Genomic DNA, 23507 nt, shown 5'->3' on the forward strand with positions numbered 1-23507 from the left:
TAGGGAACTGCAAGTTAAAACAACCATGAGATACCACTACATGCCTAACAGAATGGCCAAAATTCAAAATACTGACAACTCCTAAATGCTGGTGAGGATGTGGAGCAACAGGAACTCTCATTCACTGCCGGTGGGAATGCAAAATGGTACAGCCACTTTGGAAGAGAGTTTGTTGGTTTGTTACAAAACTTAAATAATGCTCTTACATACATCCAGCAATTCTGCTCCTTGGTATTTATGCAAATGAATTGAAAATTGATGTCCACACATCACATCAACCTGCACATGAATGTTTACAGCAGCTTTATTCATAATTGCCAAAACTTGGAAGAAAACAAAGATATCCTTCAGTAGGTAAATGGGTAAATAAGCAGTGGTACATTCAAACAATGAAATATTATTCAGTGGTAAAAGCAATAAAAAGACATGAAGGAAACAAAATGCCTATTACCACATGGAATAAGCCAATCTGAAAAGGCTACATTACTGTATGATTTCAACTCTATGACATTCAGGAAAAAGCAAAACTATGGAGACAGGAAAAAGATCAGTGGTGGCCAGAGGTTAGGGGAAGGAAGGGATGGATTGGCAAAGCCCAGAGAATTTTTAAGGCAATGAAACTATTATGTATAATACTAAAATGGTGGATAGGTGTAACTATACATTTGTCCAAACCCATACAATATATAATACAACACCAAGAGTGAACCCTAATGTAATAAACTACAGACTTTAGCTGATGATGTGTCAATGTAGATCCATCAGTTCTAACAAATATATCACCCTTGTGTGCTAGGTTGATAGTGGGAGAGGCTGCACATGTGCAAGGTCAACGGGTATATAGGAACTCTGTGTACTTTGCACTCAGTTTTGCTGTGGACATAAAACTGCTCTAAAAAACAAAGCCTATTTAAAAAGTCACTCAAAGTAGCCCACCGAATTTACAGAATAAAAGAGCAAATCCATATGATTATTAAATTCTCAGCAAACTAGTAATAGAAGACAACTTCTTCAATCAGATAAAGGGTTCCCTCAAAAACACCTAAAATTAACATCATACTTACTAGTCAAACACTAAATCCTTTCTCCCTGAATTCAGGAATAAAGTAAGGATATATACCTTCATGACACCTACTCAACACTGTATTAGAGGTCCAAATTAGTATAATAAGTCAACATAAAGAAATAGAATGTATAAAGTCTGGAAAGTGACAAGGACAATATGATTGTCCTATTCTCAGACAATATGATTGTTTACACAGAACAACTAAGAAAGTAGCAACCAAAACAACAAAAAACTATTTAAAAAATAATAAATGAATTTAGAAAATAAAGTCAGATACAAAAATGAATGGTGTACATAGCACAGGGAGATCAGCTCAGTGCTTTGTGACCACCTAGAGGGATGGGATAGAGAGGGTAGGAGGGAGATGCAAGAGGGAGGGGATATGGGGATATATGTACACATATAGCCGATTTACTTTGTTATATAGCAGAAACTAGCAAACCATTGAAAAGCAGTTATACTCCAATAAAGACGTTAAAAAAAAAAGAGTGGTGTATCTACATACTAACAGCATACTATTTGAAATATAAAATTTTAAATATCATTTACCATAGCATCAAAAAACATTAAAAATTTAGCAATAAATTTAACAAATTATGAACAAGACCTGTACACTAAAATTACAAAAGAATTTTGAGAAAAATTAAAATAGACCTTAAAAGACAAAGAAAAATGCCTTGTTCATGGACTAACTATAACTAGTAGACTCAAGATTGTTAAGATGTCAGTCCTCACAAAATTGATCTATAAACTGAATGCAAACTCAATTTCAATACCACTAGGCTTTTATGGAAACTGACACAGTGATTCTAAAATTTATATAATAATGCAAAAGTCTTCAAATAGTTAAGACAATTTTGCAAAAGAACGAAGAAGGAGGACTTACACTCAGACTTCATTACATACTCTCAACTCTACAGTATAAAGCTACAGAATCAAGATTGTGTGGTACTGACATGAGAACAAACAAAGATATCAGTGAAATAGATTAGAAAGAGCAGAAGTAGATCAACATTTATATGGTCAACTGATTTTTTTGACAAAGGTACTGAAGTAATTCAATAGAGGAGAAACAGCCTTTTCAACAAATTGTGCTGAAACAACTAGATATCCATATGGAAAAAAATGAACCTCGATCCCTATCTCACATCATACATGAATTAATTTGAAATGAATCACCAATCTAAACATAAGAGCTAAAACTATCAAGGTTTTAGGAAAAAAACATAGGTAAATATCTGTGACCTAGATATAAATAAGAATTTCTTACAAAGATCATGGAAAATAATAACCGTAAGAGAAAAAATTGATAAAATTAAACCACCAAAATTTAAAACTTCTGCTCATCAGAAGACATTTTTAAGAAAATTAACAGGCAAGCTATGCAGCCTTTGAGAAAATACTGACAAAACATACATCTGACAAAAGACATTTATAAATATAAAATATAAAGAATTCTTACAACTCAATGATGACACAAATACCTCATTTCTTTAATGAGCAAAATATCTGAACGTATACTTCACAAAGGAAGATATAAGAATGGTGAATAAGCACACAAAAACTCATCATTATGTTGATATATAACACAAATCCACATAGTAATGCAATTTAAGACCATGAGATACTATTACACACCCATTAGAATGACTGAAATTTAAAAGACTAACAAAAAAATATTGGTGAGAACATGGAACTGGTGGGAATATAAAATGGTACAACCCCACTGGAAAAAATGTGCCAGTTTCTTTTAAATTTAAACATGCACCTACCACTTAACATAGCAGTGCCACTCCTAGGTATTTATCCAAGGAAAATGAAAACATATTTCCATAAAAACTTGTACAAGAATATTCACATCAGTTTTAATCCTAAGAGCCAAAAATGAGAAACAATACAAATGTTCATCAATAGAAGGATAGTGGTATATAGTTTACTAATCAGCAATAAAAAGTATTACTACATTTGATCACAAGAATGGATCTCACAGACATTATTCTGAGCAAAAGAAGCCAGACACAAAAGAGTACATATGGTATGATTTCCATTTATATGAAATTTTCAAACGGCCAAAACTAACCCATAGTTAAAATTTAGAACAGTGGTTGCCACTTGATGGAAGTTATGGGGAAGTAACAGGAAAGGGAACTTCTAAGGGTGATGGAAATGTTCTGTATCTTGATAAGGGTGAATCCATTTGTCAAAACTAATGGAATTGTACATATACAATTGGTGTATTTCAACATATACACAATTTACCTCAAAAGATGTAAACAAACAACCAAATAAAAATTGTACTCCTAGTCTAGATGGACTCAACAGAGAATTTTTCCAAACATATAAGGAAATAATAATATTCTCAAACTCAGAAAATTGAGAAAGCACGAATACTTCCCAAATTGTCTTATGAGCTAAGCATAACATTTTTAAAATATAAGGAAATTAAAAGATAGGTAAAATAAAGTTCAATCTTTTTCATGCACATTAAAAAAATGGTAAACAAAATATTAGCAAATCAAAACCAACAATATACTAAAAGAATACATAAGGAACAACTGGATTTATATAGTAATCCAATATTGGTATATTTAAAAATTAATCAATATTATTTCCACATTAACTAAACACAGAGATCAAATCATATCATCAAAATAGATATAAAAAAAGCTTTTGATAACAGTTAACTCTAATGCATGATAAAAGCTCTCAACAGACTAGGACTAAAAGGAAAACTTCCTTTACCTAAAAAAGAGTAACTTCCTTAACCTAAAAAAAGAGTAACAATTTTTTTTAAAAAGCTGTTGCAAGCTTCATACTTACCCCTGAAATCACAAACCAGAAAAAAATTGATTTTCAACAACTGAATTTAATATTTTAAGGAAGAAACTCTCTATTGTAATAATATAGGAAAAAGAAATAACAAGTATAACAAAAGAAAAAAAGCTGTCATTATTTGGAAATGGTATGATTGTGTACATGAAAATTTTTTTAAATTTATAAACTAGAATTAATAAGTTAATATATCAAGATGCTTAAATACAAGATCAATACATAAAAATTAATTGTATTTCTAGTCTAGCAACATGGTTACAAAATGAAATCTAAAAATATCATTAACAGGCTCATCAACAAACATCAAAGACTGATAAATAAATTTAATGAAACATGAACAAGAATTCTACATTAAAAACTATTAAAAATTAATAAAAGTAACACATATAGGGTCACCGGATTCACAATGGACGTTCCCTTGCAATCAAATGTAGAAAAAGTAGTCTTTACATAAATGATGCTGAGAAACCCACAAAGAATAAAATGAACCTTGACCTATACCTCACAAAACACAAAATAATACCAGATGGATCATAGACCTAAATGAAAAAGATTTTTTTTTTATAGATTACATAAGATAACACAGAAAAATATCTCATGACCTTCAGGGTAAAAAATAACTTTTTTAACGAACACAAAAAAGCACTAATCATAAAGAACAGCTTAATTAAATGTACTTCACCAAAACTAAGATCTTCTCTTCCATAAAAGATCTATACAGAGAGGGAAAAGGCAAGCCACAGACAGGAAGACATTTTGTTTAATACCTCCCCGCCCTCCACACACACACACACACACACACACACACACACACACACACACACACACTTCCAACAAAGGACTTGTATCCAGAATATACCAGTAAGTCAGACAACCTACCCACCTGCTCCCACTCCCCCAATCCCAAAATGTGCACTTATGAAAAAGGATATCCAAGTTATATGAAGTAATATGAAAATGGGCTCAACTTTAAAAGTTATTAGGAAATGCAAAATGAAATCACAATCCAATACCACTACTCATCCACCAAAAAATGTCCAAAGTTTAAAAAATGACCCAAGTGTTGGTGAGGTTGTGAAGCAACTGGGACCTTAATACACTGTTGGTCGGAGTACAAACTGACAAACAATTGGGATATTATTTGGTACTACCAACTAAAACTAAATATGCCTAACATGCAACCCAGAAATTCCACTAGGGTTATATCAAACACAGATGAGTGCTTCTATCTTCCAAAAGACATGTACATGAATGTTCATAACAACATTATTAACAGTGGCCAAAAACTATAAACTTGAATACCTACCAACACTAGTATGGATAAAATATTTGTGGTATATTCATATAGAGGAATACTGTGAACCAATAAAAAACAAAAATGAATCACACAAGCATAATATTGAGCAAAAGAAGGCAGAAACAAAAGAATATATATAATTCCACTAATATAGCATTCCAAAACAGGCAAAATAAATCTATAATTATAGAAGTCAGAATAGATGGTTAACGAGAAGGTGGTTATCCACATAGAGGGGGCAATGGGAGCCTATCTTGATCTGCATAATAGTTACAGAAGTCCATGCAAATGTACAAATCCATTAAGCTATGTGTGTATATAACACAATTTTGTTAAGACCTCAAAATGAATGTATTTTCAGACAAAAAATGCAGATAATTTATCTCAGCAGACTTGGCAAAATACTAAAGGGAATTTTTAAGTCAAAAGGAATATCTAGGACAAGTATATGAATATAAATAAGTATGTGAATGTGAAGAGTAAGAAAAAATGTAAATACATGGGTAAAGCTAAAATGAATAGGGACACTATAATCGTATCTTTTGGGGTTTCAAATATATGTAGAGCTAATGACAATGAAAGGTAAATTTGGGTAAATGGGAACTGGCAAAATACAAATTTACCAAGAATACAAGTGGCAATCTCTAGGGAAACCAATAAAAGAAGGTACAACTCAGAAATGAATAGAAGGGGGAAAGAATAATTTAAAATACTCAGTTAATCCAAGAATTGAGAGAAACATAATACAGAATGGACAAGACAAACAGAAAACAAATAGTAATATGTAATGTAATTACATTAAATGTCAACTGACTACACTCCAATTAAAGATAAGACATTATCAGACTAGATCAAAAAATAAAAACTATATTCTATTTAACACTAAACATATAAAGTAATAGCTGAAACAAACAGGGTGAAGCAAGATATTTAATGCAGAAGACTAATAAAAAGAGCTAGAATCATTCTACTAACATCAGATTAAGTAAAGTTTAACTCAAAAAGCATTACTTAGAGATAACAAGGATCATTACATCATGATAAAAGAGTTAATCACTAGGGAGATATAATAACTTGATATTTGTTATCAGTGAAAACTGAAAAAAATAAAATAAGAAAGAAATAAGCAAATCCTCTCTCAGGAAATGAAATATCACACAGAGAAAACAGTTAAGGATATGGAAGATTTAAATAAGATTAATGTCTTTTATCTAACTGATATTTACAGAACACTGCACAGCAAATTTCAAAGACTTGAAATCACACAATGTATATTCTCTGACTGCTCTGGAATTACATTATAACTCAAAAACAGAAATATAACTAAAAACCCTCCAAATACTTAGAGATGGAGCTATAAACTTCTAAAGTCATAGATCAAAAAAAACCATGACAGAAATTTAAAATCACATTGTATTTTGAGGAAATCTATAATGAAAATATGACATATCAAAACTTTGCTATAGCTAAAGCTGCTTAGAGGAAAAAGTATAGCACATTTGAAAAGATCTAGAAATCAATGCTCTAAGCATCTAACTCAAAAAGTTAGAAAAAGAACAGCAAGTTGAAACCAAAGGGAGAAAAGAACATTAAAAGATAAAAGCAGAAATTAATGAAACAGAAAACAAATCTACGATAGAAAAATACAAAGGGCAAAAGTTAATTCATTGAAAAAATAAAAGAATTGATAAACCGCTAAGTGTAACAAATGAAAAACATGAGAAGTGCAAATGACCAATATAGTAATAAATATGAAAAATCAGATGACATGGATGAACCTAGCAAAACTGACACATCTATATAAAATATCCAAATAGTTCAATTTCAATTAAAAAAATTAAATATATAATTTAAAACTCTCTCTCTAGGAACCTCCAGGCTCAAATGGCTTCACCAGTGAAATCTTCTAAGCATATAAGAAAGAAATAATAACAATCTTCTCAAACTCCTCTAAAGAACAGTAAAAAAGGAAATACCTCCCTCTTTTTATGAGGCCAGGGTAACCAAGATACCAAAATCTGATCAGGATGTGATAAGTAGGAAAATTACAGGCCCATTTCTCTCAAAGATCCAAAACACACAACACACACAAATAGCAAACTGAGTCCAAAGGTAAATTAAAAGGATAATACATCCCAACAAAGTTGGCTTATTTTAGAAATGCAAGGTTAGTTTCACATTGAAAATAAACCAGTGTAACTCAACACATTAACAGAGTAAAGGAAAAAAGCCGTGAGTGTCTCAAAAGATGCTGATGAAGCATTTTATTTAAATCCAACACAATTCATGATTTTAAAAGTACAATTAGCGAGGTTGCTGGGTATGAGGTCAATAAACAGAATTCAATTGTGTCTAACTACTAGCAAAAACAATTAGAAAATGAAACTTAACCAGTAATTCTAATTAAAATAACATAAAGAATATCACATACCTAGGAATAAATCTGCTGAAAGATGTATAAATCCACTCTACTGAATGGAAACTACAAATAATTAGTGGGTTAAATTTATAAAGCCCTAAATAAATGGAGGCATATACCATGTTCATGGATTGGCTGACTCAATATTGTTAAGATGTCAATTATCTACAAAGTAATCTCTAGTTTCAGGGCAATCCTAATCAAAATTCCAGCAGATGTGTGGGTGCTGGGTGTGGATGTGGATTTTTAAGAGTAAGTAAAAACTGAAACACTTATTCTAAAATTATATGAAAATATAAAGGGCCAAGAACAGAGGAGAAGAGGGAAGAAGTCAAGAGTATACACACTACCAGATATCAAGACTTCTTAAACTAAAGTAATTTAAGGCAGTGAGAGACAAACAGACCAATGGAACAGAAGAGAGTACAGAAACATACTCAAACTTCAATGACATATGAAAAATTGAAATATCTTGGAAAAAAATTCCATGTAGAAAGACTTCATTCAGAAGTTTAATGATTTCTGATCAATGATATCAATTACAACACCAAGTAAATAATATTTCAGTTAAATTCTCTCACAGACTGTATAAAATAGCTTGCAAAACAATTACCACATCTTCTATAAAATCTTTATCTCTTACCTCTCCAAAAGCCCCTCGACCAATCACCTTTAATATTTCAAAGTCTTCTCTATGTAATCGCATCTGTTTCACTTTAGAAGTAAATGGTTTAGCTGAAACAAAAAGGCAACATCAATTACTTAATGAACTGGGATACAAATTAGATATAAATAATGATATTTCTTACTTAAACAATAAAAATGAAAATGATTAAGAATTACGCCAAAGTATTTAATATTCTCATCAAACTCTATTGAGAAGAAATAGATTTAATTTTCATACGATGTTTATTTCTTACATATGAATTAGATTTTGGGTGAGAAACATATTTTTAAACACCAAATAATGCAAAGTACTAGTGATGTACAAATGAGACCAATTTATTCTCATTTTAAACATTCCATGTATTCTAACTCAATGCTAGATACATATTTTAGCACAAAGGTCCAAGAAGTAAAAGCAAATTTCTTGGCACCAGAGAGAAATTCAGCAATCCCCACCAAGTAAATTAATATTTGTCACACTCATTAATTTATTGATCATTTTAACATGCCTTTAGCAAGAGTTGACATTATACAAAGTACGGTGGCAATTACTGGAGTTTAAAACAAATATAATTACAATATGGTACCTTCATTCAAGAACTTCTCAGTCTTCAGAAACAGATACAGTATGCACACACATATAACTCAGTAATGTGATAAAAGTTTCTAATAGAGATAAATACAAAGCGCTTCAGGATCAGTGAAAATGGAATCCTAATTCTCTTGTAAGAACACTAATTTTCACAGAGGAACTAACATTAGATCTGGACCTTGAGGACTAAGTAGACTTTTGCTAATTTGCCTGTTTGCAATGTACTATAAATATTCCCAACAGAGAGCGCAATATAAGCAAATGAAGAGAGGCAAGAAAGTGAACTTGGGTGATAATGGTAAATAATCCACTGTCGTTATAGAATTATAAGAAGAAATACAAAGAAATCAGGGCTAGAAAATGGAAAATGTAAATGGCCTTGGATGCCATGCAAGGAACTTAGACATTATTCTATTAATTATAGGGAACATATTGACATTTTTTAAAAAATTATAAAACCAATCACATGTTCTGCTGCCTCTAAGAGAAATTTAGACCTGTCTCCTTTCCTCCCCTCATGTCCCTCCTTATTCTCACACAAAAAGGAGTTAATACAATTAAATGGTCACTGTATATGGGTACAGCTCTCTTCTCCTTCCTACCACGCATGAGAGTGTGGAAGATCAAAGGTATGTATTTGAACATTAGAAACGGAAAGAGATACAGCAGGCCTTACCACTTGCTTTGGTCTAAAGGTATTTAGCCCTAACTACTGCTACTTTAGAAAAGAGAGGTATTCCGCATTGTAAAACCCAGTCTACTAGAGATTTCTGCATTGGTGTTTTAGATTATAAGGAAAGGAAATAGAGATTGAATCTCTATTTGGAATTCACACAACAGAAAAGATGATCAAAGAAACAGATCAAATTTGAATAAAGGTATAAAGGATCTCACACTGTAAGAGAGAGAAGATGTAAAACCATGGCAGCCAGGAAGTGAACCGTTTGATAAAATGACCAAGACATCTTGGTTTTGAACAAACTGGACTGGACAAACCGTGAGACTGTGGCAACTGGGAATCAGTCAGTGTCCTAACAGGAAATAAATTATCCCAATCTGAGGAAGGCTTATTTACAAATAGACTATTTACAAAGGTATAGGTGGGTTATAAGGGAATGGCAAGGAATAGTGAAATCATCTTGAGACTAGTGTCCCTCCCTTTCCCAGCTTCTACACAAGCATATCAGAAATACTTGGTTAAGAATAGTACACATAGAATGTGTAAATTAAAAATAAAGATGTGGAGCCAGCCAGTGTGAGAAGAGTGCTAGTCTAGTTGCTAGCTAGAGCTGGAAAATATCACAAAGCAGCCTACAACATTACACTTAACAGTTCTTTATTTCTTTTACTTCACTTTTTATTACCCTGACCCCCTCAAGATTTCCAAATATCTTAATCCAAACAGATGGTATGTTCTATATCTTTGTCTCATTCTGACCCTAAATCCAAACAGCATTTCATCACAGACAACTATGTTTATTCTTAAAGAATAGTTCTGTGTATACCTTCCTCTGGGTAACATCCTACTTATCTAAAGGTTAGAAATCTAGGTATTTCAATCCTCTAAAACATTACCATAAAGCAAGAAAAGAAACTGTTTTTTAAAACTAGAGTAACTGAAATACAATTCAGGTAAGCAAATGATTGTTGAAACAATCTTTTAGCAAGGTACAAAGGATAACAATATGTCAAAATATAAATGATATGATCTTTCCATGCAATAGTATACACCCTGAAAGCACCAAGCAAATGAATACTGTTAAATCATGCATAATTAGGATTAAGGATTTTATCAGCTATCCACACTTTATGGGAGCCTGTAGTATTAACATAAACTAAAAGAATAATCCTGTCCATTCTTTACTTCCTGGAACCTGCTAGTAAAAATCCCATTTCTTTAACATAGCAAAATTATTCTATTTTCAGACATTAAAAAATGAGTTAAGTCACAAATTTCTTCAGAAGGCTCATAGTTTACTAATTATTTATTCAATGCACTCAAAAAGTATCTTTGAATACCCGCTATATGCCAAGCATTTTATAAGATGTTAGAAGTACAAAGATAAATAAAATAGTCCCTGTCCTCAAGTAAACAAATTATGCAATTAAGTGTTACTCTCCCATTTTAAATTTTCAGTGTGTTTAAAACAGACTTATACACAGAAAATTATGCTCACATTACAAGAAATGAGAGAAATGCAAATAAACTTACTGGTAATATTCTATTATTTAACAACCAAAAATAAAAATAAAAAGCCAAAAATAAAAAACCTGAAACCACCAAGTGTTTGCCAAAGTACGAATAACAGGTATTCTCACACATAACTGGTAGGACTGTTAATTACAACCTCTGTGGACAAGATTTGGTTTTCTTTTTCATTCCCTTAACATGCCATTTTACTTAAAAAGATTTTAGAAGCTGATACATCTTTGTATACCTTGAGATAAACGTTACTTGGTTATAACGTAATTTTTTAATATATAGATGAAATTGCTTTGCTTTGATTTTACTTAGGAATCTTACATTTGTGTTTATAAACAATTCTGGTTTACAATTATATTTCTTCTGTACTATCTTCATCTGGTTTGGTACCAATAATAAACCAACCTCATTAACTATGTTGAGTAGGTTCCTCTCCTTTTCTTTTCTCTAAAATAAACTAATTCCAGGTTTTTTAAAGATCTCAATGTGAAAAACAAAACTACAAACCTTTTGGAAGACAATAAAGGAGACTATAAGTTCTGCTAAAACCTGCTAGTGAAACATCTTGCATGTGTCATTTTGTTGGATTTTTAATATTTCACTTCTTTCACACTGTCATTTTCATTTTTCCATTTCTACCTGTGACAACTGTATTAATTATATTTTTCTAAGAAATTATACATTGCATTGAAATTTTCAAATTATTGGAATAGGGTGACATAATATTCTTTTCTTTATAAAACTCTACTATATGAATAGGTTTGATCCCTTTTTAGTTACTAATATTATAAATTTAGGTCTATTTTCATTATTTTTCTTTACTAATATTGCTGGAAAGTTTGCATATTTTACAACTATTTTTCCAAATATACATTATTTAGATTTGTTTATCCTTTCTAAAATTCTGTGGAGTATTCTCTTCTGTTCTAGTAGGTTCTTACCTGAATTTACATAAAATTTCAAAAAAAGTAAATAAAGGCTAATGTTAACCCTCAGCTCTCACCCACCAAAAAATCAATATAGCCATACTGATATTAGATGAAAGAGGTATTGGGTGGGGAGGCATTAGTGGAATAGAAATTAAAAGGAGTCATACATAATGATTAAAAAAAAAAAACCCAGCTGAAATTAACCAGGACATAATAAGTCTAAACATGTATACACCCAACAACACAACCACCAAATGTGTAAAGCCAAATTGACAGACATAAAAGAAGAAACAAACTCACCTTCCTAAAGGGAGATTTTACTCTCTTTCAGTAACTCATAGCTCAAGCAGACCAAATAACAAACAATTTTTTTAGTGTATTGAGTGGCATACATGTAACATTCCATCTAAGAGTTGAAGAATTAATTTTCAAACACACACTGAACCTCTACAAATTTTTATAATAGGCAAGACATAAAACTACCTCCAACAAAATTCAAAGTATTGGGAACACAAAAATAAAATTCTATGAGTACTATGCAATTAATACAATTAGAAATCAAGAATAGAAAGACCAGAGGAAAGCCCATAAGCTCTGAAATCTGACAGTAATTTTGAAGAAGTAATAAGGTAATTAGAAAATATTCAGAACTACTTAATAATAAAAATATTACATATTAAAACTTCTAGAATATAACTGGGGGGGGAGGGGAAAGCCCTCAATATTTATACTGGGAAAGAGGGAAGGCTGAAAGTTAAGGTGTCAAATATGTTAAGGTCAGACCAAGAGACTAAACTCATAGAAGGAAGAAAACAAAAATATGAGGAAAAAAATTTAATTAATTAATTAATATCACTTACAACTACACATCTGCCAAAGACAGATAACTGGACTCTAATCAAAAGGAAATAATCAGACAAACTTAAATTGAGGAACAATCTATAAAATAAATGGCCTGTGATATGACAAGTTTCAAGACCCAACAAGGACACTGAAAGATAAAAAAATGTCTAAACTGCTCCAGATTAAAAGATTCTAAAGAGACGTTAAAACTAAATGCAGAATTTCCTGGCAACCCAGTGGTTAGGACTCCGCCCTTTCACTGACAAGGGTGCGGGTTCTACGCCTGGTTGGAGAACTAAGATCTCGTAAGCCAGACAGCATGGCCAAAAAATAAATAAATAAAATAAAATAAAAACTAAATGCAATGTGTAATAATGGACTGGAACTCGTAGCCAAAAATAAAAAATAAACATTGCTATAAAGGATATTATTGGGATAACTGGTGAAATTTCAATATTAAATATGTATTATATAATATTGTATCAGGGTTAAATTTGCTAAATTAATAATTGTACTGTGGAGATATCTAAGAGAATGCTTTCATTTCTGAGAAAACAGATGTCAAAGTATGTACAGGTAAGGAGTCAAGATATCTATATACATAAGAATGAACATAGATCCTTATTTTATACCAAATACAAAAATTACCTCAAAGTGCATCAAAGATCTCAACTTAAAAGTTAAAACTATAAATACCTGTAGAAGAAAACATTGGGGAAAATTTTCATGGCATTGGATATGGCAACGATTTCTTGCATATGACACAAAAAGTATAGGCAATAAAAGAAAAAAATAGCTAAACTGGATTCATCAAAATTTAAAACTTTTGTACATCAAAGGTTAGTATCGAGAGAAATTTAAAAACCTACAGAATGGTGAAAAACATTTGCAAATCATATATGTGAAAAAGAATTAATACTAGAACATATAAAGAACTCCTACAACTCAAAAATTTAAAAACAGCCCTATTAAAAAATGGGCATCCAAAGAAGATATACAGATTGCCAACAAACACATGAAAGAATGCTCAACATCATTAATCATTAGAGAAATGCAAGTCAAAACTACAATGAGGTATCACCTCACACCAGTTAGTTTGGGCATCATCAGAAAATCTACAAACAACAAATGCTGGAGAGGGTGTGGAGAAAAGAGAACTGTCTTGCACTGTGTTTTTTTTTTTTTAATTTAATTTTATTTATTTTTTTATATAGCAGGTTCTTACTTGTTTCTTGCACTGTTGGTGGGAATGTAAATTGATACAGCCACTGTGGAGAACAGTATGGAGGTTCCTTAAAAAACTAAAAATAGAATTACTATATGACCCAGCAATCTTGCTACTGGTCATATACCCAAAGAAAACCATAATTCAAAAAGACACATGCACCCAGTGTTCATTGCAGCACTATTTGAAGTAAGTCAGAAGGATAAAAACAAATACCGTATGCTAACACATATATATGGAATCTAAGAGAAAAAAAAATGTCATGAAGAGACGAAGAGACTAGGGGTAGGATGGGAATAAAACACAGACCTACCAGAGTATGGACTTGAGGATATGGGGAAGGGGAACGGTAAGCTGTGACAAAGTGAGAGAGTGGCATGGACATGTATACACTACCAAACGTAGGGTGGATAGCTAGTGGGAAGCAGCCGCATGGCACAGGGAGATCAGCTAGGTGGTTTGCGACCACCTAGAGGGGTGGGATAGGGAGGGTGGGAGTGAGGGAGACGCAAGAGGGAAGAGATGTGGGAACATATGTATATGTATAACTGATTCACTTTGTTGTAAAGCAGAAACTAACACACCATTGTAAAGCAATTATACTCCAATAAAGATGTTAACAAAAAAAAATGGGCAAAGGTTTGATTAAATATTTCTCCAAAGACATACAAATAGCCAAAAAGCACATGAAAAGTTACTAAACATCTAAACACCAATAATTAGGGAAATGCAAACCAAAACCACAATGAGATATCACTTCACACCCTCTAGGATAGCTATAAATAATAATAATAATAATAAATTAATAAGTAAATTCTACAAAACAGAAAATAACAAGTGTTGAAAAGGATTTAGAGAAACTGGAACCCTCATACATTACTGGTGGGAATGTAAAATACTTTTTATGTATGAATGTAAAAAGCTATTTTGGAAAAGTTTGGCAGTTCCTCAAAAAACTGAACATAGATTTACCTTATGACCCAGCAGTTCTATTTTTAGATATACATCCAAAGGAACTGAAAAAAGGGATTCCAATAGATCCCTGTACACCAATGTTTATTACAGCATTATTCACAATCGCCAAAGGTCCATCAACAGATGAATGGATAAACAGAATGTGGTATATACATACAACAACAGTTCAACCTAAAAAAGAAAAGTCTGATACTTGCTCCAACATGGATGAATCTTGAAAACATTATGCTAAAAGAAATAAGCCAGACATAAAAAGGCAATTCTTGTTTGACTCACCTTATATGAAATATCTAGAACAGGCAAATTCATAGAGATAGAAAATAGATTAAAGGTAACCAGGTGCTGGAGGGAGGGTGGAAAATAGGGAGTCATTGCTTAATGGTTATAGAATTTCTCTTTGGGGTGATGAAAAGTTTTAGAAATAGACAGTGGTGATGGTTGCACAACATTGTGAATGTAATTAATGCCAATAAATTGTACGGTTAAAATGGCAATTTTGTATTACATACAGTTGGTCATTGAACAACATGGGTTTGAACTGCAAGGGGCCACTTACAAGCGGATTTTTTTCAATAAATACATACTGCAGTACTACACTATCTGCAGTTGGTTCTGAACCTCTGATGCAGAATCGCAGATGCAGATGGCCCACTATAAAGTTATAGGTGGATTTTCCACTGTGCAGGGCTCAGCGCCCTTAATCTTCACATTGTCAACTGTACTTTACCACAACTTTTTTAAATTAATAAGATAAAACAGTAAGATAATACCACTGAATTGCATACTTCAAATGAGTGAATTGTTTACTCTGTGAATTATATCTCAGTAAAGCTTTTTAAGGAAGAAACACTTAACATACACATACACACACACACAGTTTGACAAGATGGGTTTCTTACCATGGCTGTTACTCCCAGACCCTTAACTCTCCCCCTTCCTTGAGAGAATCAAGCTGGGGGGAAGTGTTATCTTTGTCTTACAGGAAAACACCAGAAGAGAAAAACAAGAGGCCACCAGACCTGGTAGAACTGGTGAAACCCAAGACGGTGGGAGACCTGACCTCCAGTAGACCCTGAGCCTCATTATACGTTCATTGTAATACATTAGCATGCTAAATGACACACCCACCAACAGCCATGACAGGAAGTACCAGACCATAGAAGGAAGAAAAGGAGGTGGCATCCCAGTTCCAGGAAGAAACCTACCTATTCCAATAAAACCAACGCATGTGCCTCCCCCTCATTAACCCTACGTTTAAAAATCTTGCCTTGACTGTTTCCCCTAAAAGAAACTGATTTGCGAACTAAGTTCCTGCTTCTCCATTCTCTGGCCATTGAATAAAGCTTGTGCTGTTTCAGTCTCAGCATTGGTTTGGTTATTGGCTGTGTAAATCCTCACGGGAAAAGACTCCCCCCCCCCCACCACACCCCCACTGAGGCAGGGGGCTTTGACCAGACTGGGGCCCAAGGGGGGGGTGTCCATAGAGACAATCCAGCAATGGGTTGATACATAAAGGCCTTATTAGAACTGAAAATGGGAGCATAACTATAATCCAAATAAATTATAACATCAATCTCCAATACTTAAAAGGAGCTTTGATTTCTACTATATCTCAGGGTCACAAAACAAAGGTATTATTAATACATACTTCAAGTTCCTCCCAAGGATAAAGCAGAAGTACAAAAATAAAGTTGCTGCAGAGCTAACACTTAAGGTATATTATACCTATTATTATAATCTGTGGTACAAATAAACAAGCAACAATAATTATTAAATCTATAGAGGGGTATATAGGTATCTTATATTATGATACTCAGACAGTACAAAGAAAATGAACCAAAACAAAGTTAAAAGCTATACAATTTATTACTAACACTCCATTCACAATGTCTGAGACAGTTTAAAAGATGCCCTAACACATTATTAGAGCTGAGGGTCAGATATTAAATGAAATCATGAAATAGAACGAGATGATTCACAATTTCAACTACTGGAATTTATTTCTATATTGCATTTGAAAATATTGATTATACACTCAACTTACTGCCAAAAGTTCATTAGCACTATCTAACAAAAATGCTTTATTTATTTATTTATGGCTGCGTTGGGTCTTCATTGCTGTGCGTAGGCTTTCTCTAGTTGCGGCGAGTGAGGGGCTTCTCTTTGTTGCAGAGCACGGGCTCTAGGCACATGGGCTTCAGTAGTTGTGGCACGCGGGCTCAGTAGTTGTGGCTCGCAGGCTCAGTGGTTGTGGCACACGGGCTTAGTTGCTCCGTGGCATGTGAGATCTTCCCGGACCAGGGCTCAAACCCATGTCCCCTGCATTGGCAGGCGGATTCTTAACCACTGTGCCACCAGGGAAGTCCCCAAAAATGCTTTATACAAAGATATGTAAGAAAAAAAATCAGGAATTCTATCTACCAAAAGGCCATTTCAGGCACTCAGTGTAATTTAAATAATTTTGGATATATAAGACTAGTTACAAAAACTCTGTATTCATTACAGTAATTTTCAAAGAATTAATAATCACTACACTACTGCCCTTGACAAAAATCAAGGCAACATAAGGGCCCAATCCAGTCTGTTGTACTGCTAAACAATGGCTATGTCTACACTGAATAAATGCTATATTCAGTGACCTTTCACAAAGTACTACACCATCTAATGATAACAATACGTTGACTTTCTTTAGTGCTGTCCAGTTCAGTGCTTTCACTTGTGGCACATACTTTCTGAAGTCTGTGCCACGCCACCTCACTCTCCTTTCTCTGAAAATCTCCCCTAGAATCTCAGGGGAAGGTTAAGTATATATTGTGGGGCCACACTTCACAGGTCAGAGTAAAGTGATCCAGCGTAGAAAACTGACCAAAGCTGTGGAACAAATCATTTACAACTGAACTCAGAAAGACTTAGTCTCTGCAGGTGGTTATAAGAATTAACATAAAAACTCAGTAGTTACTGGGGTAAGCGTTCTACCACAAGGCTAAAAGCTGGGGAGAAAATTAGTTCTGCAGAAAGATACAAAGCACATGCATGAAGAGAAGCAGAGATGAATGACAAGTATTATTATTCCCATTTTACGGAAAAGAAAACAAGTTCAGAAAGGTAAAATAAATTCTGAAGATTTCTAGTAAGTGGTACTAATAGGATTGAAGCTCTGATCTGTCAGGCTCCAAAGCCTTTCCAATATAACATGCCTCTTTCTTCCCAAAAGTTTTGAAATTAACACAGATACTGGAATTTAAGAAATCAAATATGAAATAATTCTAAGTTAAAAAAAAAATCTCTTTGAAGCTGGAAAGAAAGCATATTTCTATCTGAGCCACTCACACACTGCCTGGTTCACTGTAAACTGATAAATGAATGGATAAATGAATGAATGATTCTAAAGTAAAAAGAATTCAAAGTTTCAATATGAAATGCCAGGTATACCTTGCAAGGCATACCCTTTTCCCTGCTGAATGTAGCCCAAGATCTAAACATGGAGTCTCCTTCAATCCTCCCCTCCAGCCTGCCTCCTCCCAACAGCTACTGGCCAGGCCTCATGGGAACAGTCTGCTGGTTTCAAACCACTGGTAATATTAGCTGCCATGGCTTGAGAAAGGAACCTAGTTAGTGGTTCCAATAGAAAAAGAAAGTGGAAAGTGAGAAGATGAAGAATAAAAACAAAGACAGAGCCTGAAGGCATAAAGAGGCCTAGAAGAGAACAGTGAGTATTGGAGCAAGAGATTTTAACCTTCCCTTCACCCATGATTCTGCTTCCTCCCTTTCCTCTCAGATTTCTCCAGTGGGTGTCCATCCCTCCATTTGTCCTCTCCCTTATCCTTTCTACTGCATGTCCTTCCACTATGGATGCTGATACTAACCTGCAGTGGAGGAACATGAGAATCAGGGACCAAAACTAAGGCAGGGAGAAAATCCATGCAAAAGGGAGGGAGGAAGAGAAATATGAGGGAGCAATGACAAAAGAATAGTTACTGAAGTCACATTAAACTTTTATCAATTTTATCAGGTTTTATGTCTATATTTTACAAATAAAATATACAGTGTACTTTTAAATTAATATATAGTAGATTATGAAGTATACTGCAACTATATACTAATCACCTGTACAAAGAATAAAATTACAAGTGGTATGTTTCTGAGATTTTTAGCAATGACAGGAGGACAAGTGTAGCACTGTGTTTTTCATTTTTAAGCCCATAAAATAGTATCTTTGACAGAGTATTTTTTAATTTTTTAAATAATTGATTACTGGAAGAAGTTTCCAAATAGTCCATATGTGTTTATGGTTTTGGCACATTAACAGGCAAAGGTAACAGGGATCCACACACATAAAACCATGCAACAAACCAACAGAAATGCTGAATAAGAGACACCCATGAGAAATTTTAAATATACATTCAAACTCAAAAAACAGTGAGAGAGAGAGAGAGAGAGAGAGAGACATGGGGAAATTCCCAAGAGCCAGAAATAAAGAAAGAAGTCCAATAAAAACACAGGAGCAGATGCTGCAAAAAGCATAATATTGGTCCTGGGCACAGTCGCTAACAGATCCACAGGAAACATGCAGGTATTGCTGGTGACCTAAGAGGGGGAGAAGAATGGAATCAATACTCCTGATTAAAATCAGGACCCGGGACCATTTCTCCACGTAAGGGAATAACAAAAATTCTGACTCTTGGTTTAGGTGAGCAGCCCAGGATGGAGTGGGGGGTAATGTAATGAGGGAGCATGTGACAGTTTGGACTCTGAATTTATACTGCTCATGTGGCAAAGGAATCCTCAGCCAAGAAATTAGCGTTAAATCTAGTCCCAACCCCACAGAGCAAAGCACTCAGAGAGAATAGAACTCAACCCAGAAAAATGTACCCCAATCAAAAGTGAGCTCGCAACCTAAAAATTTAAACCACATGAGGAAATAGTCCACCATAGTGTAAAGTAGGCAATTGAAACAGACACATTAGTACCCCCAAGAACTCAAGAGAATAGTACAATCTAAAAAACACCATAAAATAAGTGGGTAATGATGACTAAGAGATAGAACATAAATGATAAAACAAACAGATATGAAAATCTACCAAAAAAAAGTCAAGAAATTAAAGGTATAGTCATTGAAATTTAATGTTATTTTAAATAGTAACATGTGCATATATGATAAAATAACGAATTTAAATCACCAATTTACTTCTCTATATACTGTTTATAACTACTCAAACCTTATTTAAAAAAAAAAAAAAAACCTCTTAATCAGTAACTCAAAAAAAGGGGGAGTTTACAGAGAGATCACAGACTACTTCAAAAATATGGTATAAGGCTATGAACTCCTCCCAAAGAAAAAGCACATATACCTCAAATTTTATATATCATACAGAGAGATTACTAGATACTTCATAATCCTAGATTAAGAAGTGATGTTCTACAAATGTATGGATACCAAGGGGGAAAGGGGTGGGGTGGGAGGAATTGCGAGATTGGGATTGACATATATACAGTACTATGTATAAAATAGATAAATAATGATAACCTACTGTATAGCACAGGGAACTCTACTTAATGTACTGTGGCGTCCTAAATGGGAGGGAAACCCAAAAGGGAAGGGATATATGTATATGTATGGCTGATTCATTTTGCTGTGCAGTAGAAGCTAGCACAACATTGTAAAGCAACTATACTCCAATAAAAATTAATTTAAAATAAAAGAATAGAACTACGATACAACCCAGCAATCCCACTACTGGGCATATACCCTGAGAAAACCATAATTCAAAAAGAGTCATGTACTACAATGTTCATTGCAGCTCTATTTACAATAGCCAGGACATAGAACCAACGTAAGTGTCCACCGAAAGATGAATGGATAAAGAAAATGTGGCACATATATACAATGGAATATTACTCAGCCATAAAAAGAAACGAAATTGGGTTATTTAGTGCTTTGTGACCACCTAGAGGGGTGGGATAGGGAGGGTGGGAGGGAGACGCAAGAGGGAGGAGATATGGGAATATATATATATATGTATAGCTGATTCACTTTGCTATAAAGCAGAAACTAACTGACCATTGTAAAGCAATTATACTCCAATAAAGATGTTAAAAAAAACCCACAAAAATAAAATAAAATAAAATTCTCCCATCTAAGAAAAAAGAAAAGAAAATATAAATACAAAAAGTAAGTTAAAAAAAAGAAATCATGTTCTAAAAGATATTAAGTATGTAGACGTATTAAACCAAATTACATGTCATCACAGAAAATATCACCTGATAAAAAAAAATCAGCCTATTAAGCCATACGATAGCCTGAGAATGTCATTTTTCACATTCCCAGCATCAATGAATTCTACTTCCTATGACACACTAGAAGGAACTAGGAACTAGACAGGGTGAACTTATTGCAGATTTAAAAACATCTTTCTTTACAAAATCAATCTTTCCTTACAAAATATTTCTTTAAAATAAAAACAGGTGGTGAGTCAGATTTGTCCAATGGTGTCATAGCTTCCTGAACCCTGGACCAACAAAACAATGAAACAGAAATAAGTTCAGTTATTTGCACATGTATACCTAAATGAATGCATAGGAAAAGAGTCTAAAAGGATATAGGCCAAACAATTAATAAAGAGAACTTCTGTGAAAGAGAATGGACATGGGGCACAGAAAAGGAGGGACTTTCACCTTTACTACTGAAAGCAGAGAAACATTTGGTTAAAAATATGGAATCTGAGGTCAGACAGACCTGAGTTCAAGGTTAGGGTTTGTCACTTATTAGCTATATGATCTCATACTAGTTACTTATCTTTTATGGACTTCATTGCAAAATGGAAATAATAGAACCTAAGTCAACAGATTGGTTGTTTTTTCAGTTTTATTTTGTGGTAAATATATATATAACATAAAATATGTCATTTTAACCACTTTTGAGGGTACATCACTGGCATTAATTACATTCACAATGTTGTAAAACCACCACTGCTTTCTATTTCCAAAACTTTTTCATCACCCCAAACAGAAACTCTGCAACTATTAAGCAATTGTTCCCCATTCCCCTTTTGCCCCAGTCCCTGGTAAACTCTATGATCTACTTTATTTCTCTCTGATTTGCCTGTTCTAGGTACCTCATATAAGTGGAACCATATAATATGTGGCTTATTTCTGGCTTATTTCACTTAGCATAATGTTTTCAAGGGTCATCCATGTTGTAGCATGTATCATAACTTCATTCCTTTTTAGGGCTGAATCATACTCCATTTTGTGTGTGTGTGTGTGTCACATTCTTTTATCCATTCATCAGTTAATGAACACTTGGGTTATTGTGAATAATGCTGCTGGGAACACTGGTATACAGTACTTTCATGTTGTTGTTGTGTTGTTTTACAATTAAATAAAAAAATAAAATACTTAACATGATATTTCATGTACATAAAGGCTCAATAAATGCTAATTATACTTATATATTGTTTGAATGGTTTAAATAAACCTGTGTTCATGTATTGGGTTGGCCAAAAAGTTAGTTTGGGATTATGGAAAAACCCGAACAAACTTTTTGGCCAACCCAATATAACGTGTAAATTTTTTTAAATAATTGCTCCTAAGAGCATGATCTGATGGTAAAACAATCATATAACTAAAGAAAGAATGTGTCCAGGAGGACGATATTAATCAGGAGAGAATATTTGTGAGTGAGAAACCGGAGTAGTAGTCTTTCATACACAGTAGATGGGGATGCTGACAAATGAACAAAATATTAATCCACTTGACATGTCATTCCTGCCATGGGCTATCAGAACTTAAATCCATTACAGTAACTATCCTCATTCCAACTCCATTCTTCAGGCAAACTTCTAAAATATTTTCTGCAAGAAAAAAAAACTACCAGTAGGGCTGACACAACTAACTCCAATGCTCGATAGATATATTATTTAAGTCACTAAACTAGCATTCTAAATTCACCTACTTCGCTTCCTATAAGACTAGCAAATATATTAGCATCCCTAATTTGATCAGTTCTATAAGGTTGAGTCTCATAAATTCACCAATAAAATGTCTTCATTAATCATTTAATTCTATATTTAATTCTTTATTGAGTTCCTGTTCAGTACCAGCCACTGTGCTAGAAATGACTAGTTACTTAGCCTTCCCATAGTAATAATTTACTCTCATCACATGCTTTTTTCAAATATCTTCAGTTATCACCACTATTAATAATGGATAAATAAATAATAGGTTCACAGGAAATTTTATATAAGTTTTATGGGAAGTAAATCTCAAAAAAGAGAAAATATAGACATTATATAAATTTATTTCCACTCAGCTGGTGAGAACACTACTATAAAATGGTGTTTTAAAATTATTCCATATGTTTAAAATATGACAAAAGTAAAAAAAAATAGTTTGGCCACTTTGTTTATATTTTTTACATGTTTTTAAAACATTTTAAAAGAAATATGAAGGGTCTTGTTT

At 33.3% G+C, this 23507-nt stretch overlaps 1 protein-coding gene across 16 annotated transcripts in view; it reads right to left on the reverse strand.

The window, feature by feature from the left end:
- CDC42BPA (CDC42 binding protein kinase alpha) overlaps positions 1–23507 on the reverse strand; it is a 306437-nt gene that overhangs the window by 249555 nt on the left and 33375 nt on the right. For all 16 annotated transcript variants that reach the window (XM_024130600.3, XM_055084055.1, XM_028488396.2 and 13 more), the window contains exon 2: positions 8258–8349. In XM_024130600.3, coding sequence (XP_023986368.1) covers positions 8258–8349 — 92 coding nt within the window. The remainder of the gene's footprint in view (positions 1–8257; positions 8350–23507) is intronic.

Source organism: Physeter macrocephalus, chromosome 4 (assembly GCF_002837175.3).
Source record: "Physeter macrocephalus isolate SW-GA chromosome 4, ASM283717v5, whole genome shotgun sequence".
Taxonomy (NCBI): Eukaryota; Metazoa; Chordata; class Mammalia; order Artiodactyla; family Physeteridae; genus Physeter; species Physeter macrocephalus.